The sequence below is a fragment of the Bos grunniens genome, chromosome 17 (assembly GCF_055505025.1).
Source record: "Bos grunniens cultivar Pamir isolate PY7600 chromosome 17, Bosgru_T2T1.0, whole genome shotgun sequence".
NCBI classification, from domain to species: domain Eukaryota; kingdom Metazoa; phylum Chordata; class Mammalia; order Artiodactyla; family Bovidae; genus Bos; species Bos grunniens.
This window is the reverse complement of record NC_141181.1, coordinates 17,398,758-17,424,181: the sequence shown is the minus strand read 5'-3', so window position 1 is coordinate 17,424,181 and position 25,424 is coordinate 17,398,758. Positions and strand designations below refer to the sequence as shown.

At 43.3% G+C, this 25,424-nt stretch overlaps 1 protein-coding gene across 4 annotated transcripts in view; it reads right to left on the bottom strand.

Annotated features, from left to right (window-relative positions):
• Positions 1-13,702: 13,702 nt before the first annotated feature.
• Positions 13,703-25,424, bottom strand: part of TBC1D9 (TBC1 domain family member 9) — a 129,650-nt gene continuing 117,928 nt past the window's right edge. For 2 of the 4 annotated variants that reach the window (XR_015144185.1, XM_086346607.1), the window contains 5 exons: positions 20,447-20,512; positions 19,565-19,651; positions 18,045-18,119; positions 17,847-17,950; positions 13,703-15,809 (listed from right to left, as the gene is read on the bottom strand). Coding sequence is in view for 2 of the 4 variants with exons in the window: in XM_086346607.1 (XP_086202733.1) it covers positions 15,084-15,809; positions 17,847-17,950; positions 18,045-18,119; positions 19,565-19,651; positions 20,447-20,512 (1,058 nt within the window). In the remaining 2 variants the exon portion in view is untranslated. The remainder of the gene's footprint in view (positions 15,810-17,846; positions 17,951-18,044; positions 18,120-19,564; positions 19,652-20,446; positions 20,513-25,424) is intronic. The other 2 variants (XR_015144186.1, XM_086346608.1) reach the window with 1 other exon arrangement.

Sequence of the window (25,424 nt, the reverse complement as noted above, 5' to 3'; positions counted from 1 at the left end):
CCCATAGACGGCAGCCCACCAGGCTCCCCCGTCCCTGGGATTCTCCAGGCAAGAACACTGGAGTGGGTTGCCATTTCCTTCTCCAATGCATGAAAGTGAAAAGTGAAAGTGAAGTCGCTCAGTCGTGTCCCACTCTTAGCGACCCCATGGACTGCATCGCTGTCCTGCAAATAGTTCCATCAGTACTGTCTTTCCAGATTCCATATATATGTGTTAGTATAAAACATTTGTTTTTCTCTTTCTGACTTACTTCACCCTGTACTATAGGCTCTAGGTTATCCACCTCATTAGACATGACTCAAACACATTCTTTTTTATGGCTAATATTCCATTGTATATATGTACCACAGCTTCTTTATCCATTCATCTGTCAATGGACATCTAGACTGCTCCTAAGTCTTAGCTATTGTAAATAGTGCTGCAGTGAATATTGGGGTACATGTGTCTTTTTTAATTTTGATTTCCTCAGTGTAATGCCCAGTAGTGGGATTGCTGGGTCATATGGTGGTTTTTTTCCTAGTTTTTTTTTTAAGGAGATTCTTTAGAATGACCTTTTGATGGCTCTCCAGGGGGGCTTTCTTTGCCCTGCTAGATTTCATAATGAAATAGCTTGCGTGGAGGTTTACTTAGAAACTGTCCCTTAACGCTCTGCTCCAGGTTTCTGGGCTATTGCCATTGTGACATGTGCCTTGTTTAGCTTCTTTGCTAAATTCTCTGGTTCAAAATTTCTTTTCTTTAAATTCAAGTATAATTGATTTACACTGTTTCAGGTATACAGCAAAGTGATTCACCTATATATATAAAAATCATTTTCAGATATTTTTCCATTATACATTGTTATTACAGGATTGAATACAGCTCTCTGTGCTATATATTAGTCCTTGTTTGTTAGCATCCGTCTCCCCGATTTTCCCATCGAGTAACCATAAGCTAGTTTTCTTCGTCTCAGAGTCTATTTCCGTTTTGTAAATAATTTCGTTTTTATCATTTAAAAGTTTTTAATATTTTAAATTTATTTTTTGGCTGTGCCACGTGGCATGCAGAATCCTAGTTCCTGGACCAGGGATTGAACCCATGCCCCCCTCTCCCCTCCCCACCTCACAGTGGGAGTACAGGTCACAACCACTGTACCATCGGCAAAGTCCCTTTATCATTTTTTATTAATAGATTCAACATGTGAGTGATACGATACTTGTCTTTCTCTGATTTACGTCACCCACATGCTGCTTGGGAATCAGAAGAAACCTCGAAGGCAAAGGAGTAACCAGCATAGAATTTACTTCTCATTGCTCACATCCTCTCCAGGGTCTGGGCTCCTCAAGGCCTTGCTGCCGCGTCATTCCTGCACTCCAGTTTTTGTCTCTGCAGCCTGAGAGAGACCACTGAAAACTCTGCTCAGCACTTTCGCCTCTTCGCCACCACTGTTTTTTGCTTGGCTTCTCAGCCTGTTTACCTTGCACCTCTTTACCTTATTCTAAGGAGAAAAGCTAAACATCTCCATGCACATTGGGATCACCTCCATGCACAGTCATTCTTTCCAGGACCTTAGTCCCTGAAGTCCTAGCTGCCTTGATCGTTCCCTCATGCCTTCATAGTTTCTTTGTTTTCAGCTTTGGTATTTTATCCAGCTTTTCTAGCTGTTCTTGAATAGAGTCAATCTGACACAGATCATCTATTGTCCCAGAAGTAGAATCATATAGTTAACAACATATCTTTTTAAAGATTAAGAAGGGTGAGCAGATGCTTGATCCTTATAGTATTAGAAGTTATTGTTTAACTATAAAAATTAAAATAGATTCATACCTTTAAACATAAATTAGTTTATCTGGATTGTAAAAATTGATTTGTACTAGAAATCTTTATGAATATCAAATGATCTGAAACAAGTAAAGCATCTTTTGCATACATTTTCTGAATTTTTGGTTTTCGTATATGAGGCATTCTAAATCAAAATCTCTGTGAAACTAATTAGGTTGTACCATATCCTCTAGCCATAAGCTTATATTTCAATATCATTGGTACAAATTGAGTCACGATTACTGCCAGTTAAAAACAAAATGGCTTCTTCTTATTGTAAATAGTGAGAAGAGGCAGAGAAGTTTAAATTTCCGTTTTTAAATGAACTCTAATGTTTCTTGAGAGAGAGGTGGCCTGTGGTCACAGTGAGGAGAGAGGGGGACACCTGCCCCCATCTGTCTAGTGTGTGATAAGGAGAAATACTCAGACACAAGCAGCCGGGGACGGAAGGCTGCCTGGGGAAATGCTCCCATCTAGGCTGTAGAGAAAAGCACTGTTCAGTTCAGTTCAGTTCAGTCCCTCAGTCGTGTCCGACTCTTTGCGACCCCATGAATTGCAGCACGCCAGGCCTCCCTCTCCATCACCAACTCCCGGAGTTCACTCAAACTCACGTCCATCGAGTCAGTGATGCCATCCAGCCATCTCATCCTCTGTCGTCCCCTTCTCCTCCTGCCCCCAATCCCTCCCAGCATCAGAGTCTTTTCCAGTGAGTCAACTCTTCACATGAGGTGGCCAAAGTACTGGAGTTTCAGCTTTAGCATCATTCCTTCCAAAGAACACCCAGGACTGATCTCCTTTAGAATGGACTGGTTGGATTTCCTTGCAGTCTAAGGGACTCTCAAGAGTCTTCTCCAACACCACTAGCAATTCTCAAATAGAAACCTTGATTCAGTATTTATGCCTAACACATGCCTCAACATACCGCAAAGTATCCAATGGTAAAGAATCTGCCTGAAACACAGGAGACCTGAGTTCAATCCCTGGGTGGGAAAGATCCCCTGGAGAAGGGAATGGCTACCCACTCCAGTATTCTTGCCTGAGAAATCCCATGGACAGAGGAGCCTGGTGGGCTACAGTCAATGGGACATGAATTGGAGATTGAGAACACAACTTATCACCCCCCATTTCTCACAGGAGAGGCGTTGTGCATACGGTGTGACACCTCAGCTTATACATCATAGCTCTGTAAACAGTCTTCCCAACAGCAACTCACAGGCACCTTGGTGCTCTAGGGTGCCCACATCTCAGCAGGATGGGGAAAAAGATTCAGCCGAGAATAACAGGGTCAGATCTGGGGTGTGATGGAGACGGTGAAGGTAATGCAATTCCACACACCAGTCTCCATGGTCCTCCTGGAGCGGTGGGTAGGGAGCTCTAGGACTCACATGGTGGACAAAGCATGGGGCCCAAGACAGGACACTAAATGCTCGTGTCTGGGGACAGGACTGAACCCAAGTGGCTCTCTGATTCGTGACATTTTTCAGGTAGTATTATATTAAATAATATATTTTTTTTAATACAGGCAGGGGGAAGGGACAGATGACTGGGGCCAAGTCTGTCCACAAGCTTAGCTTCATCGAGTGGTTTTACTGAATTTCTTAATTCATTCCTCTTAGGAACCTGAAGGGTCTCTAAACTCTCCAGGTTTGCTTTTATTCCCACAGAGTTTCCATGGCAGCTGCAATCAGAGGGGAGGAGAGAGGGAAGATAGAAAAGGGAGTCAGTAGGAAAGGGCAGAGGTTTGTGTGGCGGGGAGATGCTTCTTCCCATAAGAGGTGGTTCCACTGACCCACCCTCTGCTTCGTCGACTCCTTCTTCTTTTTTACCCCCAAGCGCTCAGGTTAGAGACTTTAAACTGGGAGTGGAGGATCTCCTCCGGTTTCCAAAGGCTCCGTCTGTAAGATGGGGGAGGGAGAGCAGTAGAGAATGTATGAGGGAAGGTAAGCCCGTGGTCATCCCACCTGCTGGTCCTGACTCAGTCAGCGCCACCCCTTCCCTGACCATCACAGCCAGAGGTGCCAATCGGAAATAGGACGTGGACATTTCCAAGGGGACTAGACTCACCGATTTTGAAACCTGGCCTAGCTATTTTACACAGTGAACTTATCCGTCTTTCTTTCCCGTTTCTCTCTTTTCTTTCTGTCCCCCACGCCCGCCCGCCCTTGCCAAACTGAGAAAGAGCATTACCCAGCTTTGTCTGCAGGTGTCGCTGTCTGTGAGCTTTCTTGGTAGAAGGGCCACTTGGCATTGAGCCCTCTGTCAAGGTTAAGGTTTTATTATTTTAGAAGTAGCACTGTTTACTTTTTGAATGACTGTCTCATTGCACGTGGATCGTTTTAACCTTTGTTTCTTCAATCAGACCTTTCATGTTTTTAACGGAGCTTTTACAAGCGTCTCTTTTTCAGAGAAAATACAAAGTGCGGTAGACTGAAGCGCCTTTGGAGAGGGGCAGGACCTTTTGGAGGATGACCGGGACTGCGCTTTGGGACATGATTTTTGTACATAATTTTCCTGAGCTTCTGACTGTCAGGGGAGGCCACCAGAAGTCATCTGTGATTCAGGCCAGCCCAATGGGAGGTGGCAGAGGTGTGCTAGCCAAGGGCACTGAGCCCCTGGGGACCTCCTGGCCCTGGCATGGCTGTGTAAGGGAATATTGCCAGTTTAAGGCCATGAACCCCAGAGGAAACCACATCCTAAGCAGAAAGAAAATCCTCTGGAGATATTTCATGTTAGGTAATGTTTGCCTCATGGAGGACATCATCTCTCCTGCACGTAATCTTTTCTTCCTTTGATCCTTTGGCTTCCTGACATTGTCTCTGCAGAGTGTGACCTGAGCATCTGCTTTCTATCAAGCTTTTCTTGATATGCTTTGAGTTATTACACTTGAATTCACAGCTCTGCCCTCCTTTTCTGCCCTAACTGTATTGAGCAGTTAAGGGCAATGTATCCTTTTAGTTTTTATTAGACATGTAAAACTTTAACCAGAATATGTTGAATGTGGGCCTCAAAGTTAGTCACAGGGATTGGTCTTTAGCCCAACATTACCCTCTAGTGGGATACAGTAGAATAGTTATTAATTAAGTGTGTGGGAAGCAACTAAGCAGAGATTTTGCATCAGGTTTGCTCTGTGGCAAATACAAGTGGCTATTAAGACTAAAGAAGAAGAAGAAGAAAGAAATTAAAAAATACTCCTCTTATTTCGAAGGTCATTGGTCTTCAGAGAGGGTGAAGCAATTCATTACACTTAATAACCTCCTCACTGTCTTTCACTGTATTCTCTCATCGTTGCCATAATGAGTGGCATTTACAACTAGACAAATAAAGAACAGAAGTCAGATAGAAAACGGGTAACAGAATTGGAGCCTAAGAAAATGACACACGATTATAGAATGCATGACACCAAAATGTAGAAGAGAAATACAAAAGAAATTGAGAGAACCAGTAAATACTTCAAAAAATATTCAACTTCCCTACTATGATAGAAATCCAAATTGAGATGAAATATCATCTTTTATCTATCAGATTAGTAAAAATTGGAAGATGGTTAACTTCCAATGTCAGTGAACGTGTGTGAGGAGAGAGCCCTGGTTGTTGATGGGAGTGTGAACAAGTGAATTATTTGGGAAGGAACTTGGCAGGGTTTGTTACAGTGTTCATGGGTATATGCTTCAATCCCATGCTTTTTCTCCTTCAATCCTGTCCAAAATAAATATTCCTACATATGATCCAAATCTCTTTGCAATGATATTCATTGACACAGTGTTTATAATAAAACGAATCTATCATAGTGGAAAGTCCATTAGCTGGGAGGGGGTCGGAGTATGTGGTTAAATAAAATATAGAACACTCTCTTTCTATGGAAACTATCCTGCCATTAAAATAAGTGAATTAAATTTAAACTGATATGGAACAATCTCTCTGACACTTAGAAAAAAATGAAATCAGGGAATACTTTTAGTTTGATCTACTTTTTAAAATGTGTGTATGTAATAAACAACCAACAAAGACCTAATGTATAGCCCAGGGAACTCTGCTTAGTATTCTGTCATAACCTAAATAGGAAAAGAATTTTTAAAAGAAAAAAAAAAAAAAGTGCGTGTATATACACTCTGCTGCTGCTGCTGCTGCTGCTAAGTCGCTTCAGTTGTGTCCGACTCTGTGCGACCCCATAGATGGCAGCCCACCAGGCTCCCCTGTCCCTGGGATTCTCCAGGCAAGAACACTGGAGTGGGTTGCCATTTCCTTCTCCAATGCAGGAAAGTGAAAAGTGAAAGTGAAGTCGCTCAGTCGTGTCCGACTCTTCGCGGCCCCATGGACTGCAGCCTACCAGGCTCCTCCATCCATGGGATTTTCCAAGCAAGAGTACTGGAGTGGGGTGCCATGGCCTTCTCTGGTGTATATACATAGATGTGTGTAAAACTTTGTAGGACAAATGAGCTTCAATCTCACAATAATATTACCATGAGGGAAATAGAAGTTTGTTAATAAAGGAAAGGGCTTCCCTGGTGGCTCAGTGGTAAAGACCCCGCCCGCCAGTGCAGGAGACCTGGGTTTTATCCCTGGGTTGAGAAGATCCCCTGGAGAAGGAAACGGCAACCCACTCCAGTATTCTTGCCTGGAAAATCCCATGGACAGAGGAACCTGGGGCGTTACAATCCATGGGGTTGCAAGAGTCGAACACTACTTAGTGACTAAACAACAGCAAATTAAACACTAAGACTTTCCCAGTTTTTAAAAAAATATTTAGGTATTTCTTTGGCCGCATTGGGTCTTAGTTGTGGCATGAAGGATCTTTCATTTGGCGTGCAGGCTTCTCTCCAGTTGTGGTGTACAAGTTTAGTTGCCCTGAGGCACCATGGGATCTTAGTTCCCCGACCAATCAGGGATCAAATCTATGTCCCCTGCACTGGAAGGTGGATTCTTAACCACCGACCACCAGGGAAGTCCCTAAAAATCATTCTTCTTGCTCTGCCCATTTGGAAAGAAAATGGAATTCCAAAGGAGATTCTGAAACCTCCATGTCAACTTGTGTGTATTTTTAAAGCGACTCCATCTTCTACTTCATTTTCAAAGGCATCTCATGTGTTGCTTAAAGAAGTCAGTATACCTGATTGTTAACTTCACTTAAGCAGGTATCACAAATTCCCTTATTGCATGCTGCATCTTCTTTATGTTACCAGCTCTTGAAGAAATAACCCAGGGTAATGCTGGGTTATTACCAGCATTAATATATTTAATTATTTACGTTAATTAATTATATACATTAATATATAGTGTAAAATATATTACGCTTTTTTTCTCATAGACTCTCTCAAAGGTCTTCTCAGCTTAAATGAACATCTCTTTGATTGATTTCTCCAAGAAGGATCCAGTGAATTCAAATGTCTCTCCCTTATTTTCCCCTTGTTCTGACATACAGGTCTTTCTCATATTGAGAAGAGATATTGTGTTGTATTACGCTGGAAATGGCTGATGTTTCAATACAAATTACAGAGGAAGAATGTCCCAATATGTGATGCTAAACCTTCTTTTTGTCTTTTGATGAAATTTCATAACATATATTGTTTCATATCAAGATGTGCAAAACTTCAAATGTCTATACTATCCTCTATTTCTCATTCTTAGGTCTAAATTTGGGGCAGGAGTTGTTGGAGGGACTGAAATATTGCACATGGTTCATAGATGTTGACAGTATGACAAAGGAAGCTGTAAATCATATACAAAAACCAGCAAATGGGAAAAATAAATTTTATCCCTCATATATTTTACGTTCCATGCCCCTTGGAATATCAATAAGTGCTGAGAAGTTAGTCTATAGAGAAACAAGCAGTAACTTAATTATAAACATTTTTATATACTTTTTTAAAATCAGACATCTCTAGCGGCTGAGTGCTAAAGAATCCATCGGCCAATGCAGGAGACAGGAATTTGATCTCTGGGTCGGGAAGATCCCCTGGAGAAGGAAATGGCAACCCACTCCAGTATTCTTGCCTGGGAAACTCCATGGACAGAGGAGCCTGGTGGGCTACAGCCCACGGGATTGCAAAGAGTCAGATGCAATATGAGCACATATTATGGTGTAGGAAGTTGAAGAGATTTGAAGTCGAAGAAAACGTGATTACACTGAAGGTTTAGAAAGACTGTGTAAGCATCAGCTTAGAAGAGTAACTAGAGGGTATGAAGGGTAGATAGACTGGCTACAATCCAGCAACCTGTACTGTAATCAAATCTTTATCCCACTCAGACTAACCGATAGCCAGAGGTCTACTCTGATGGCTGCCTTCCGACTGGTAAAAGAATATATACAAGCATGCTCAGTCGTGTCCGACTCTTTGCGACCCCATGGGCTGTAGCCCTGCCAGGCTCCTCTGTCCATGGGATTTTCCAGGCAAGAACACTGGAGTGGGTAGCCATTTCGTTCTCCAGGGGATCTTCCCAACCCAGGGATTGAATCCGTGTCTCTTGTGCCTTCTGCACTGCAGGTGGATTCTTTACTGCTAAGTCATTGGGGAAATAGACCCCAATTAAGGAGAGTCACCTTGGAGCTGCCAGAGTCAGGGACTATAAATCCACAGATAATCTTCCATCCGGGCTTCCCAGGTGGTGCTAGTGGTAAAGAATCCACCTGCCAATCAATGCAAGACACGCTCAGTCATGTCCAACTCTTTGCAACCCCATGGACTGTAGCCCACCAGGTTCCTCCGTCCATGGAATTCTCCAGCCAAGGATACTGGAGTGGGTAGCCATTCCCTTCTCCAGGGGCTCTTACCAACCCACAGATGGAACCTGGGTCTTCCACACTGCAGTGAGGAGGATAGATCAAATATTAATATGAGTCTAATAAAACCCTCTTGGACATTCAGATGAATACAGAGCTGAACTAAGAAAGTATAACTGAGAATAGATAGAGGAACACAGATTAAAAGGTGCTCAGAAAGAAACAATGGATTGACTTCAGTAACTGGAGGTGGGTCATAGGCAGGCAGGAGGAATCAAAGATGACTCGTCTCTGGCTTCAGGTACTGGATGGATATTGGTATTACCAATTAAACTAAGAAATAACAAAGGCGGACAGGTTATGAGGAGAAAGGAGTCTAGTTTCTGAAGTGTGACAGAATCTGATACACGGTATTCAGTCATAAAATAAGTGAATTCACTAAACAATAGATTATTGTCAACCCGGTCCTGGCATTAGTCTAGCCAATACTTTGCCCTTGAGGAATTCTAAGAACAGCTACAGGATTTTTGTTTACAGATCTTGGTCTCCCTGTGAAGTAGAGGAGGGGAAGCAGTTGTGAATCCAGGAAGTCCAAATAGTCCACAGCTTGGCCCTCAGCCATCTACTCCCAGAGACACTGAGCAGACCCAGATGTCTCCATCTGAGCCAGTCCTAAGCTCACAGGGACAGCTTCCCAGGCCCCACCTCCTCTCCTCACTTTGCGTCTCCTTATAAATTCCTTTGTCTGGCTGTGTAAGCATTTTTTTTTTTTTAAAGAATTGGACTGTCAAGAATATCTTAAACAAAAGACATAGGGCCTGAAACATTAGGTAAATGAGTCATTTTAAAGCAGAAAACAGCATGAAATGCTTTGTACTCACCACATCAACTGCTATTCTTTTCAGGTTAGAAGTTGATGCTGTAACAAAAGAGCCGTCTTGTAGGATGGGTCATGAAGAACACACAGAGGAGGTATAGAATGAGGCAGTGACCAGGACTCCCCACGAGGTTCACTGGTAGATTCTTGAACTGAGTGAGCTCTGAGTTGAAGTCCTCTTGACAAAGCTTCTGTCAGAAACCAGGACAAGCTGCTCCATGTCTGGGGACAGGGGAGTGAGGAGACGTCTAGCCACCCTCGCTACTGACTAGGACAGGAACGTACTGGGAGTTGCCCTCTGCGTGGCCGCCAGGGTTCCCGGTCTGCATCCTTTGGTGGGGATGAGGATGCTGTTGGCAGTGAACCTTCTCGTTGTCCGTGGCTCCCATGGTGGCATGTGCACACAGCTTACCCACCTCCCACCCAGACTTGAAGTAATGCACGATGGGAGGATATGGCTACATCTGTGGTTTCTCTGGGGGCACTCATTTCCCCAGCATTCAGGCTCCATATGGTCTCTTTCCCTTTCCCCCAGCAGTAAATTTCTCTTTTGAATTTTCATATATGAAAGCTCTGGGCTTCCCAGGTAGCGCCAGTGGTAAAGAACCCACACGCCAATGCAGGAGAGGCAAGAGACATGAGGTTCGATTCCTGGGTTGGGAAGATCCCTTGGAGGAGGAATTGGCAACCCACTCCAGTATTCTTTCCTGGAGAATCCCATGGATAGAGGAGCCTGGAGGGCTATAGTCCACAGGGCCTCAAAGAGTTGGACACAAATGTAATGACTTAGCACACATATGTGAATCTGAAAGCTTCACTAAGGCCGGTGCCCAGTGCTCTGGGGCTGGAAGCCCACTGGGATGGCAGATCAAGTCTATTACCATAGAGACATTGAGCCCATCGTTGGGGATGGTGTGATAGTTATTAGCATCACAGCGGAAGTGACCATTCAAAGAAGATGGTCACTCATAATACACTGAAATCAAAGAGAATAACCCATAGAAATACTAAAAAGACATAACACAACCATTAGAAACTTGAGAGGAAGTTTAATGCTGTTTGAAATGCCCTGTTTGCCTTCTGGAGGCCAGAGAAGGAAGACGCTAACAAGATGGACTCATAGGTTGAACTGGCAATAACCAACTCAAGGGCTCAGGGCTCCTCCACGTGTAGCCTTTAGAAGCAAACAGACTAGAAATTGCCATTGTAAAATATATTGACGCTGGGATAAAACCATTGTGAGCTGTTTGAACAAATAAGGACAGTATTACAACAGAGCATCAAGAGAAACATGTTTTCAGGGTGATGTATTGTTCATTTATAATTCTGTTCTCAATGATAATGGAAAAGTCTGGCTCCTCTCACTTAGTTCAGTTGCTCAGTTGTGTCCGAATCTTTACAACGCCATGGACTGCAGCATGCCAGGCCTCCCTGTCTGTCACCAACTCCCGGAGTTACTCAAACTCATGTCCATTGAGTCGGTGATGCCATCCAGCCATCTCATTCTCTGTCGTCCCCTTCTCCTCTTGCCTTCAATCTTTCCCAGCATCAGGGTCTTTGCAAATGAGTCAGTTCTTCACATCAGGTGGCCAAAGTATTGGAGTTTCAGCTTTAGCATCAGTCCTTCCAATGAATATTCAGGACTGATTTCCTTTAGGATGGGACTAGTTGGATCTCCTTGCAGTCCAAGGGGCCCTCAAGAGTCTTCTCCAACATGACAGTTCAAAAGCATCAATTCTTCGACACTCAGCTTTCTTCACAGTCCAACTCTCACATCCATACATGACTACTGGAAAAACCATAGCTTTGATTAGACGGACCTTTGTTGGCAAAATAATGTTTCTGGCTTTTGAATACGTTGTCTAGGTTGGTCATAACTTTTCTTTCAAGGAGCAAGCGTCTTTTAATTTCATGGCTGCAGTCACCATCTGCAGTGATTTTGGAGCCCAGAAAAATAAAGTCTGCCACTGTTTCCACTGTTTCCCCATCTATTAGCCATGAAGTGAGGGGACCAGATGCCATGATCTTAGTTTTCTGAATGTTGAGCCTCAAGCCAACTTTTTCACTCTCCTCTTTCACTTTCATCAAGAGGCTTTTTAGTTCCTCTTCACTGTCTGCCATAAGGGTGGTGTCATCTGCATATCTGAGGTTGTTGATATTTCTCCCAGCAATCTTGATTCCAGCTTGTGCTTCATCCAGCCCAGCATTTCTCATGATGTACTCTGCATATAAGTTAAATGGGCAGGGTGATAATATACAGCCTTGATGTACTCCTTTCCCGATTTGGAACCAGTCTGTTGTTCCATGTCCAGTTCTAACTGTTGCTTCTTGACCTGCATACAGATTTCTCAAGAGGCAAGTCAGGTGGTCTGGTATTCCCATCTCTTTAAGAATTTGTTGTGATTCACACAGTCAAAGGCTTTGGCATAGTCAATAAAGCAGAAATAGATGTTTTTCTGGAACTCTCTTGCTTTTTTGATGATCCAGCAGATGTTGGCAATTTGATCTTTGGTTCCTTTGCCTTTTCTAAAACCAGCTTGAACATCTGGAATTTCACAGTTCACATACTGTTGAAGCCTAGCTTGGAGAATTTTGAGTATTACTTTATTAGCATGTAAGATGAATACAATTGTGTGCTAGTTTGAGCAGTGTTTGGCATTGTCTTTATTGTAAAGTAAAATAAATAAATAAATTAATTAAAAAATAAAATAAAAATTGCCATTCAAACTAAAAAAAAAAAAGTGACCTTTTCCAGTCCTGTGGCCACTGCTGCGTTTTCCAAATTTGCTGGCATATTGAGTGCAGCACTTTCACAGAATTATCTTTTAGGATTTTAAATAATTCAACTGGAATTCCATCACCTCCACTAGCTTTGTTCATAGTGATGCTTCCTAAGGCCCACCTGACTTCGCATTCCAGGATATCTGGCTCTAGGTTGGTGATCACATCATTGTGATTATCTGGGTCATAAAGATCTTTTTTGTATAGTTTTTCTGTGTATTCCTGCCACCTCTTCTTAATATCTACTGCTTCTGTTAGGTCCATACCACTTCTGTCCTTTATTGTGCCCATCTTTGCATGAAATATTCCTTTAGTATCTCTAATTTTCTTGAAGAGATCTCTAGTCTTTCCCATTCTATTGTTTTCCTCTATTTCTTTGCATTGATCACTGAGGAAGGCTTTATCTCTCCTTGCTATTCTTTGGAACTTTGCATTCAAATGGGTATATCTTTCCTTTTCTCCTTTGCCTTTCTCTTCTCTTCTATTCACAGCTATTTGTAAGGCCTCCTGAGACAACTATTTTGCCTTTTTGCATTTCATTTCCTTGGGGATGGTCTTGATCCCTGCCTCCTGTACAGTGTTACGAACCTCTGCCCATAGTTCTTCAGGCACTCTATCAGACCTAATCCCTTGAATCTATTTGTCACTTCCACTGTATAATCGTAAGGGATTTGATTTAGGTCATACCTTGAATGGTCTAGTGGTTTTCCCTACTTTCTTCAATTTAAGTCTGAATTTGGCAATAAGGAGTTCACGGTCTGTGCCACAGTCAGCTCCCGGACTTTTTTTCCCCCGACTGTATAGAACTTCTCCATCTTGGCTGCAAAGAATATAATCGATTTGATTTCAGTATTGACCATCTAGTGAAATCCATGTGTAGAGTCTTCTCTTGTGTTGCTGGAAGAGGGTGTTTGCTATGACCAGTGCATTCTCTTGGCAAAACCCTAGTAAACTCACTTATCTAGGGTTTAAACACATGCTCATTTCCCTCTGATACTCATCTTTGATTTTTGGAGGTAAGAGTATCAGACTTTACAAACGTATTTCCCGAGGCATCTTTAGGTGATAGACAGAATAATGTATAACAACCTAAGAGTCAAATCAAATGACTACTCAGTGAAATACATACCAAATGGTGTTACAGAGGGATTTTCACCCTTTCGTCACTTATGTAGGATGAGTTAGAAAGTTAGATGACCAACAGTGATTCTCTTCCTTATTTTACATTCATGTGCACACCACTACACAGTGTATTTCTTTTCTTTCTTTTTTTGGCCATTCTGTGCAGCTTGCAGGATCTTAGTGCCCACACCAGGGATTGAACCTGTGCCCCCACAGGGGGCACCAAGGCTCAACCACTGGACCACCAGGGAATTCCCCAAACTGTATTTCTTATCTCAAAATATTTGCCTATAAAAATCTGTTTCCTTAGCCAAAATGGTTGTCGAACATAATTTCCCCTGCAAAGTGTTCAAAAGAATAATGTTATCACCATAGACAGGAACTGAAGTACTGAGATAAAAGCCACATTTGAGTATCCATGTATTTTATTTGTTCACATTTATCCTATTTGAGGTTAACACTACATCATTGGACAGTTTAAAAAAATCATTCTGTAAACAAAATTAAAAACAGCAGCAACAGCTAAAAATAAGGACACAATGGATTCTAAAATAAGGGAATGTATTGGAAGGAATATTCTGAATATGCAAAGAAAATGTGACCATGATTATGAATTCAACAATAAGAAGAAAAAAACTCCAACATCTGTAAAAGACAAAACCGTAACAGTAATAAAAAAAGAAGCGAAAATACAAAGTGCAGGTGCGACAGTTTTCATTTCCAAGTCCATTCAGTAAATAGAGCATACTATTCTCTTATATAAAGTGTCAAGTTCCGCTTTACACATTCAGTTACGTGATCTTGCAGAGTTTTTTTCATTTTACATTATCTCTACATTGACTTAACTGGAAAAGATGGTCATATGTGATACATGGTATGATTTCTTGAACCTATGGAGAGCACAGAAATAGTAAAGTTTATCGTTTTATTTTTTGCTGTATTTGCAATGAGTAACAAGAAGCTGAAAATTCAGTATAAGAAGCATCAGTACTTTCACTCTGCCCCCATCCCCACCCCACCCCCCCAATTCTGAGCCCTCTTATCATTTTTGTTGCCACTTTCAGATTCTCTGTCACAAAAGACTGTTCATTTCCCCCCGAATTCCGGCCAGCTGACTTAAATCATCAATTTTTCAATGCAATTTGGTCTGGTATTTGCCCAAACTGATCAAACAGAGGTGTTATTCTGGCATCACATAAAAATCACATATACTTTCCTAACTGCTTAGAACCTCAAATGGGAATGCCTGCAGAATATGCTTTTTGAATAGAGGACTTTTATGAAATATATTTCAAATCTTAAAAAATAGCTTTAATGCTCCCTTAAAGTGGTACAGAATTTACCCCAGCTGACAATGCCTATGCCATTTAAGAACATTCTCTCTCTCTGTGGCATTTCACTTTCCTTACAGCTCTAATTTTATTCAAAAAGCCCGAATACACAACAGCTGCTGCCTTATTTAGCGTTTAAACAGCACTATGTATACAGCTCAACAGCAAGATTAAGAAGTTATAAATACACACATATCACGGACAGATTCATCTTTTTTTTTTTTGGAATTCACTGCATTCTGGTAAATCCCCCTCCCCCCAACGAGAGCGGAACTGTACCTACACGGAGGTGTTTAAGTATTTCTCCAACAGCTTTTCATTGTATTTCATTATATTATGAAAACACTAGGCTTCAAGCCGGGTACTAATAAATATTTAATTTAAAAGGAAGACTGAAGCCCCAACACAGAACATAAAAAAAGACCCCGCTCCCCGCCCCCCAGAGAAGGTGCCGGATTCAGCCAGACAAGGCTGAGATCTCATAGTCACTGATGGAGGTGAGGGGCTTGCCCATCATCCGGATGTTTTTTGCACTGGTGATCCTGGCCATCATGCACACGGGCTTGTCGAAGTACTTCACCAGGGCCGGCTCGGTCAGGAGAGAGGCCAGGAACTGTTCGAAGGTGATGGCCCAGTCCCGGTCCAGGCTGGTGCTTCGGGGCAGCGCCGCGGTGCCTTGGCCGCTGCGCACCAGGACCGTGTCCTCGCCAATGTCTTCGCAGTGCAGCTTGTCCTCCTCGTGGGAGCCGGCACTCAGCACCGAGTAGGAGGACATGGAGCTGTCGTCCTTGGTATCGTCGTCGGAGATGAGCATGGAGGAGCAGGCCCCGTGGTCCCGGGGCGAGGAATCCTCCAGCTTGATGTCCTCCATCTGTCCGCCCAGGGAGTGCTCCTCACTGGCCCCGGCCAAGCTGGCCGGGAGGGGCTCCGTGGCTTCGGGCACGTAAGGCTGGCTCGGCCCCTTCTTGGGGAACAGCACGCTGCCGGGGAGGCTCTGGTGGCCGGCCGGCCCGCTGCCCCCACCCCCGCCCTCCTTGGCAGGCTGGGGAGCGAAGAGCTTGCCCACTTCCCCAATCTCCAGCAGGAGGCTGGTCACCGCGGCTGTGGCGTGGTACAGCTCCTGCTCGTTGGGGTCCTCGCTGAACATGTTGTACATCGTCTTACAAAGCTCGATAAATTGCCCCTGAAAAGTGATCAGGGAAAACACAAGACCATGACCATGTCATAGGGAGTATAGAGCCAGGACCCAAGTGGACTGCAAAGCCATTTAATATCAGGACTCCTGCAAAATCCCAGAAAAGTCCTATTGTGGGGTGGATGGATGTGCAGATTTAAAGAGATGGATGGTGGATTTAGTCTCTTTATTGTGTGTGTGCTAAGTCGCTTCAGTCATGTCTGACTCTTTGCAACCCTATGGACTGTAGCCTGCCAGGCTCCTCCGTCCCATGGGATTCTCCAGGCAAGAATTCTGGAGTGGGTTACCATTTCCTCCTCCAGGAGTTCTTCCTGACCCAGGGATTGAATCTGCAACTCCTGTGTCTCCTGCATTGGCGTGTGGGCTCTTTACCACTAGCTTTATGACTGTAGTCAAGCAGGATTTGAACCTGCAAATGGAGATGCAAATGGATTTCCTCTTGGTCAGGACTACAGGTCTCTTTATTAGTGGTTCCTTTGTTATACAAATGTTTAATTAACTCCTTTATCCTTTCTTGCTGACTTGTAAGTAAATCGTAGACCTCATCTTATTTCATGCCTATACGCTTCAGCATTCGGCCCAGGTTTTCCAAGTTCAGCTCAAATCCTCTCTCCCATGACACATCTGCTGGTTTCTCTGGCCAGAAGTCATGTTTTCTACCTCCACCCAGATAATTTCTCTCTTCTTCTGTTAATAAAAAGCATTCCCATCCTGTATTTTAAATTATTTACATGGTTTTATCTTCCTCATTATATTTCAGCTGTTTAAGGGAAAAAAGTCAGACACCTATTTATAGCTGAGTACAGTGGTTTGAAAACGGCATGAGCTTGTCTTTTGAATATCTAATGGTATTTTAAAATGTTTTTTGGCACACCATGAGGCTTATGGGTCTTAGTTCCCCTACCAGATATTCAATCTGTGTCCTCTGCATAGGAAGCACAGAGTCTTCCTATGTGGACTGTCTGGGAAGTCCCTCTGAGGGTTTTTTCCTTTTTCCTTTTTTTTTTTTTTTGGTTTTAGGGTATAGCTGATTAACAGCATTATGATAGTTTCAGGTGAACAGCAAAGGGACTCAACCATACATGTACATGAATCCATTCTCCCCTACCCTCCCACCCAAGCTGGCACAAAACACTGAGCAGAGTTCCATGTGCTATACAGTAGGTCCTTGTCGATAATCAATTTTAAATATAGCAGCGCGTACAAGACCATCCCAAACTCCCTAACTATCCCGCCCACCTCCTGCCCCCGCCACCCCGGCAACCGTAAGTTTGTTTTCTCAGTCTGTGAGTCTCTTTCTGTTCTGTAAGTAAGTACATTTGTGTCGTTTCTTTTTAGAAATGACATATAAGGCATGTCTTATGATATTTCTCCTTCTCTGTCTGACTTTCTTCACTCAGGATGACAACCTCCAGGTCCATCCATGTTGGTGCAAATGGCATTATTTCATTCTTTTTAATGGCTGGGCAATATTCCATCGTATAAAGGTATTACATCTTCTTTACCCATCCCTATGTTGATGGACATTGAGGTGGCTTCCATGTCTTGGCTACTGTAAACAGTGCTGCAATGAACACTGGTGTGGTGCATATATCCTTATGGATAATGTTTTCCTCTGGATATATGCCCAGGAATGGGATTGCAGGGTCGTATGGTAGTTCTATTTTTAATTTTTTTCAGGAACCTTCATACTGTTCTCCCTAGTGGCTGTACCAATTTACATTCTTGCCAACAGTGTAGGAGGGTTCCCTTTCCTCTGAGGGTATTTTTAATGATTGGGATGAGAATGCATGTACTCTCAAAATACCACAATATTTTGTGGTTCCCATTTTCTGAGGTGGTCATGTCCTCATAATAGAGCATACTTTAAATGCACAAAAGCATGGACAAAATACATTCAAACAGGTACTAAATAAGTGCTCCAAGTTACCATTATCTTTGAGGGATACTTATTCTACATTTATCTATGACTGAAAACAGAGCTTCAAGGTTTAAAATGAATGAATTGTGCTGTTGAGCACTCACCTGATTCAATTTTGGTAAATCCTTTGCATTCTTTGCTTTGGATTTATTTTCTGGAGTCCAGAGTCTCAGATAATTACGATTTTCTTGAGAATTCGCCCTCTTCCCTAAAATCCAAATGCCAAGAAATTAGTGTTCAAAGGTCACGAAGCAACTGTTGAACCAGCAGTAAGGCCAACACAAAGAAGAGGAAGTCTGTACCTCTGTCCGGCTTTAAACTCACTGTAACAAAGCCATCATCTGCGCTGTGTTTGTTTCTGCTCTCCAATCCAACCACTGCCAGAAGAGTTAGAAAGAAAAGAAGGAGGATGTTACATGATAAACCCACAAGTTTATTAGCACGTGTAAGAGAAAACAGAAACACCTCTAAGGTGGGGTTGATTGCTAGCAATGTGAAGAATACAGTCGGATAAAACACGATGCTGGAAGGCTTACTACATTATCTCACTAAATCCTTACTGTGCCCAAGGTGACAGCTCTCATCTCCCATGTTCCCACAAGGACCCTGAGGCTCCCAGATACACGAAGCTGCTAGACAGAGCTAGCATCCTGACCAGAGCTCCTGCCTGAAACACGTATGTCAATAAGAAGACTGCGTCTGCCTCTCACTCCTCTCCACTCAATCACTTAGGTGCTCACAGTTCAAAAGCAGGTCTGAGCTGTGCTCACTTAGGGACTGTAAGATTTAAGAGGCAAAAGGACCCAGGAACAACTCACACTGATTTTCGAACAGGTGAAGTCAGGAAGCTGCCATAATGATGAAGTAAATAATGCATGGCAGCAGCAAGTGGAAAGATGCTGCTGAGATTCACACATGGCAAAACAGAGCAAGTTCACATATTAATCTGGAGGTATTCCCAATGAGCCAGATCATGTCTGGGTTGACCTAACAACCACACAGAGCAGGGGTCGGCAAACTTTCTCTGTAAAGGGCCAAATGGCAAATATCTGAGGCAATTCTATCACTGCAGTGTGAGAACAGCCATAGGCAATATATAATTGAATGAGCTTGGCCGTGCTCCTGGCTGTGTTCCAATAAAACTTTATTTATAGGCAGTAACATTTACATTTTCTAGTATTTTAATTTTTTAATATACATTTTATATTATCACAGGCCATACAAAGAGGTGGTGGGCCAGATTTGGTCCAAAGTTTGCTTACATCTGTTACAGAGCAGCATATCTGACTACAGGTCATGCCTTTTCTTTTATTTGTTTATTTGGCTGCAATTGGGTCTTAGTTATAGCATGAAGGATCTTTAGTTGTGGCATATAGGATTGAGTTCCCTGACCGGGGATTGAACCCATGCCCTCTTCTTGGGAGCACAAAGTCTTAGCCACTGGACCACCAGGGGAAGTTCCGGTCATACATGGTCCTTTTGATGGGCTAAAGTACCCACTCTCCAGCAGCTGCATGCATGCTAAGTCACTTCAGTTGTATCTGACTCTTTGCAACGCTATGGATTGTAGCCCACCAGGCTCGTCTGTCCATGGGGATTCTCCAGGCAAGAATACTGGAGTGGGCTGCCATGCCCTTCTCCAGGGGATCTTCCTGACCCCAGTAGTTACTCAAGTTCAAAAATCTGAAAAGAAAATAGCATATTAGGCAACTGTATTCATATACTTCCTTGGCTGCCTAGCTTTAGGGGCAACTTGGTTTCCAACAACAGAGGGCTCTGTAGAACAAAAACAGAGCGGGCCTGATGAGAAAAAGTCACTTACCATGTGTGCATTCTGGGGTGATGTCTTCAAAGAAGTACTGAGTCGCTTCAAAAGCAGAATCCGGCTCGTCTTGATCAGAGGATGGCTCTGGAGAGAGAGGAGAGACACTTCTCACATTGTCAGGGCCATGACTCAGTGAAAGTGTGCTTTAATTATTAAAGAAGTGACACAGGGGAGTCACAGCATTGAGGGGCCTGGAAAACCGGCAGCCTCAAAAACCTTATGGGAGAGGGGCTCCCTCCATTTCTAACTCCATCTTCCTTTATAACAACCCCTAACCAAAGGGTCCCTTCACGTTTTCCTTTTTTGGAAACTTTCCTAAATCCTATGGAATGATGCTTTAAGGAACCGAATTTTAGATAATTCCCAAATCTATAGTTTTATTTTATCTCTATCCTTAGAGCTAATCCCCCTTCCTTCCTCCCTCCCTGTCTCTCTATTTTGTCTCTCCCTCTCTTCCTCTTTCTTTCTGTGTTCCTCCCTTTCTTTCTTTCTTTTTTAGTATTTGCTAGATATTTCCAACTGGTGGCCAACCTGGTTTAAATCTGAACTCAAAAACCTCACCATCTTTCGCACTGTCTCTGTCAGAGGTAAGACTGCTCTCCCTAGACTCAGAATTCCAGGAGTTACCAAGTGCTATTTATTCATTCTCTTGCAAAAGTCTGCTCTATTACTGCAGCTCACACTTTGGACAAATGAATGACCACTGAACCAAGCACCTGCTGATTCAGGAACTCCTGTGAATAATACTGTTCAGTTTGTTCTTAGTGATTAATGAGTAATTTCTGTATATCAAAGAAGAAGCAAACAGGTCACACCAAAAAAGACATCAAGCCAGGCCAGAGTCTCAGGTACACGCGCTACTCTGCATGGCTCACTTACCAGGTAGGACGTGCATTTTGTACAGGAGTTTGAGCTTCTCTGTGAGGTCCCCATGGCATGCAGCACCTAGAAGTCACATAAGTACCAATAAGAAATGTACTGTGCTCCCAACAGCCCCACCCCACCCCGAGGCTTAGTGTCCCCTTGAAGCATCAACCTTTTACAAGCTGAAACCCAGATATTGTGTGGGATTGGTGTTAAAAGCTCTGGAATGAGGATGTCTGGTTTCAAAGTCTTTGTATGGATACCACGTGCCCTTGGGAGAGTGAACCTCTCCGGATCTCACTTTCCCCTCTAGGAGGCAGGATGACAAATTAGAAGATTCACCAGTGGTCTTGACATCAGGACCCACGAAAGGTGAGAATTAAAGGTTCTTAGATTAGCAGCTCGGAGAAGGCAATGGCACCCCACTCCAGTACTCCTGCCTGGAAAATCCCATGGACGGAGGAGCCTGGAAGGCTGCAGTCCATGGGGTTGCTGAGGGTCAGACACGACTGAGCGACTTCACTTTCACTTTTCACTTTCATGCATTGGAGAAGGCAATGGCAACCCACTCCAGTGTTCTTGCCTGGAGAATCCCAGGGATGGGGGAGCCTAGTGGGCTGCCGTCTATGGGGTCCCACAGAGTCGGACACGACTGAAGTGACTTAGCAGTAGCAGCAGCAGATTAGCAGCTGGCACAAATTAAATGAGTGTTACTGATACAAAGGGCTTCCCTTGTGGCTCAGACAGTAAAGAATCTGCCTGCCAATGTAGGAGATGTGGGTTTGATCCCTGGGTCAAGAAGATCACCTGGAGAAGGGAATAGCAACCCACTCTGGTGTTTTTGCCTGGAAAATTCCATGGACAGAGGAGCTGGGGGGCTACAATGCATGGGGTCGCAGAGTCGGACATGACTGAGCGACTAACACTACTGATAAGAAAAGGCTGGTGACTGGGCCTCAATATCATGATTGCTAGAGTTCAGAAATAATCTTGATATATGTTTTTAAAGCCTATTTTTTAAAAATTTAATTTTATTTGGTGCTATGCCTTGCAGCATGCGGGGTCTTAGTTCCCTGACCAGCTATTGAACCCATGCCCTCTATATTCAGAGCATGGAGTCTTAACCACTGGACCAATACATGTTTGAGCGTGCTTCAAATTATTCATTTTAGAAATCCTTTTTAGTTGCTTCTGGTCTCTTAAATAGTTCTTCAGTTTGATTTAGCCTAACCTAGCTGCCATTACGGGCTTCCCTGGTGGCTCAGCAGTAAAGAATCAGCCTGCAATGCAGGAACCACAGGAGACGTAGATTCAATCCCTGGGTTGGGAAAATCTCTGGGAGGAGGGCATGGCGACCCACTCCAGTATTCTTGCCTGGAGAATCCCATGGACAGAGAAGCCTGGTGGGCTATAGTCCATAGGGTCACAAAGAGTCGGACACGACTAAGTAACTTAGCATGCACACAGCTGCCATTATATCGCCACTGTTTCAATCCAAAGAGAATCTTGTTACTTCCTCCCTTAAAGTCAATAGTTATTTCAGGAATCAGAAAACACTTTGTAAATACATATCCTCAGAGCGCAGAGTTCAAGATGAATGAGATTTGGGGAAAGAGGAATCACAGGATCTGGATTGGTTGACAGGGACAGCAGAGATTATCTCATCCGACCTCCCATGTCCACATCCACATAGGAGAGGATCCAGCACCTGCTTGAACATCCTCAGAGTCAGAGATGGGGAGCTCATCCCAGCCAGAGGCATCTCATGCCACCAGGGAATTCCAGAAACACTGAAAGTGCTCCTGTCGTTTTTACTTCAGTCAGGACCCTTAACCTGCAGACCCAGGTTCATCAAGTTCATGAACTGCATACAACATAAAATGTGTTCACAAGCCAATGTCATTTTGGGGGAAGAAAATTTCCACAGTTCTTATCAGATCTCAGAGATTATGACTCAACAAAAGATGTAGGACTATTCCTCTTCCTGACTCTTGAAAGTCAATAGAATAGGTCTACTGCATCTTCATTGCAACAATCCCTCAGATTTTAAGGACAGCTGTCCTGTTTCCCACCATCTTACCTTTTCAAGGCAAATTTATATTCCCCAGGCTACACCTCTCTAAGTCTTTTTCAACTTTCTCATATGACATGGTTTGTACACTCTTTTTTATTTTTACTCACATCTACCTTATGTGTTAATGCGTCCATCAGTCTGCCTCTGGACAGAGAGTTCCAGATGGCTTTTGTCCACTGTGGAAAAGAGTGGAACTGTTCCTGACTCTTCCCCTAATACAGCCTAAGTCTGCATTCAGCTGTTTATACTCCTCAGTCTGGAGTTGGACTACACAGTCAACTAAACCTCAAGACATCTGCACACTGACTCATACTAATCATGAAAATAACGACAGACATTCGTGAACCATTCACTTTGTGAAGGACAGGAAAGCCTGACGTGCTGCAGGCACTGAGCAATGGAACAACAAACCCTCTGTTCACTTCTTTCCATGTGCATTTCACTTTCTCTCCCAAGAATTCTATGAGATGGGCACCGTTATTATCCCAACTTTACAGATGAAAAAGGCCAGGCTTACCCAAGTAATGTGTTCAAGGCCATAAGCTATTAACAGCAAGTGGCAGGCCCAGGATTTGAACTCAGATTTGTCTGACTCTAGAAAGCATAGCTGCAACCACTGTGTGCATGTATATGCAGACACACAGTCCTTTTACAATCATTTCTTAAAATGTAAGACTTTTGGAGATTTTCCCGGTGGTCCACTGGTTAAGCATCCGCTTGCCAATGCAGGGGAAAGGGGTTTGACCCCTGGTCAGGGAAGATTCCACATGCCTCTGGGCAACTAAGTCCCTGAGCCACAAGTACTGAGCCCACAGGCCCTAGAGCCCACGCTCTGAAACAGGAGAGTAGCCCCTGCTTTTCCCAACTACGGAAGGCCCCCGTGCAGCAAAAGACCCAGCACAGCCAAAAATAAGCAAATAAATAAATAAACAATTTTGAAAAATGTTAGGCTTCTGATTTATCCCTATCAATTTATATTACCAATCATTCCCTCCTCTAATATTATTTTTTTCCATCTTGTTTTTGTCCTCCAACATGCTGACCGTCTCTTCCAGCTTTGTGTAACTGACACATTTAGTGTGCCTCTCTACCTTGATAGTATAAATCGCTGCCTGAGTCAGGTAGAGGGCTTCCTAATCATTGTAGAGACAACAATAACTAACACTTTCTGAGCCAGGCACTGCTGTAGGAACTTAACTTGAATTATTTCTTTCAGTTCTGACAATCATTACTTTGTAAATGAGGAAACAACCACAGAGGTCAAACATCAAGCCCAGTGTACAGAGAACTCTCTGTTGGCTGTCATGCTTTGGGTGCAGGGTTCAGTCAGTCATGGAATCAGCAGCTTCCATTTCCCTCCAACTCTCCAACGTCCAATGACCAGCTGCTTTGTGACCTATGCAGCTTGTTTAGAAAAGCTGCCTTCCAGCAATACCACTGAAAAAGGAGATCCAGCTACTTTGCGCCTTCAGATAGTAATCTCTTATCTCTAACTCCATAGAGACTCATCTGGTCACTCATTTCAGGGGGGATCTTTCTGGGGATGGACACTGAAATTACTGACCCATCTTTTCCAGAATTCTTTCTTTAGTTTCTAAAGACTTGAACAGAACTTCTCTTTCCTAGTTGACTTGTCCATCTCCATAGCTGTAATCGACCTGCATGACTGACTACAGCTCTGAGCCTCCTCCCAGAAATCTAGGTGAAGTTAATTTTGCTCAAATAACTCAACTGCATTTTAAGAAGCCTAAGTACTCTTCTCCACTATTTTCACTATCATGGACTGCAAGCCTCTCTTTCCTTTTCCCAAGATTTTGAAGAGTATTTGCCTTGTTGGGGTTTGCCTAAGCTTAAATAAATTATATATTTATATTGATTCCTGTCACTTCCTACACATAGGTATTTTCATCCTGAACATGTTTGCCAGAAGCAGATTTACCCCACAACGAATTGACCATAAGGTCATTTTGCCATAAAAGACAAAAATAATTACTGGTTGATGGTTACATTACACTGGAAAACCAGATATCAGTTTTTGCAAATCCTTTAGCAAGCTAACCTAAGCCAGACTATGTTTTCACCATTTTCAAGAAACTTATATACCCATCAGGGATCACATAATCATTTCCTTTTCAGGGGGCAGGAGGAGCTTGATTCTCCTTTTGCCATCAATATCTAATACTGTGTGATAAATTTGGTAAAGACAGCCTGAGAGGAGAAGCTGTCGTACCCAAATTAGTTAAGAATCAATTATTAGTGCTCTTGAAGGTCACTGTGAATTAGCAGACACTTCTTTTATATCTGCCATAGCTTGGTAAACTTCTAGTTTTGATGAGTGAGACGGATGACTATGCTCATCAAGTTCAGTTCAGTTTAGTTGCTCAGTCACGTCTGACTCTTAGTGACCCCAGGGACTGCAGCACGCCAGGCCTCCCTGTCCATCACCAACTCCTGGAGGCTACTCAGACTCGTGTCCATCAAGTTGGTGATGCCATCCAACCATCTCATCCTCTGTCATCCCCTTCTCCTCCTGCCTGCAATCTTTCCCAGCATCAGGGTCTTTTCCAATGAGTCCTTCGCATCAGGTGGCCAAAGTATTGGAGTTTCAGCTTCAGCATCAGTCCTTCCAATTAATATTCAGAGTTCATTTCCTTTAGGATTGACTGGTTGGATCTCCTTGCAGTCCAAGGGACTTTCAAGAGTCTTCTCCAACACGACAGTTCAAAAGCCTCAATTCTTCAGCACTCAGCTTTCTTTATGGTCCAACTTTTACATCCACACATGACCACCGGAAAAACCATAGCCTTGACAAGATGGACCTTTGTTGGCAAAGTGATGTCTCTGCTTTTTAGTATGCTGTCTAGGTTGATCATAGCTTGTTTTCCCAAGGAGCAAGTGTTCTTTAATTTCATGGCTGCA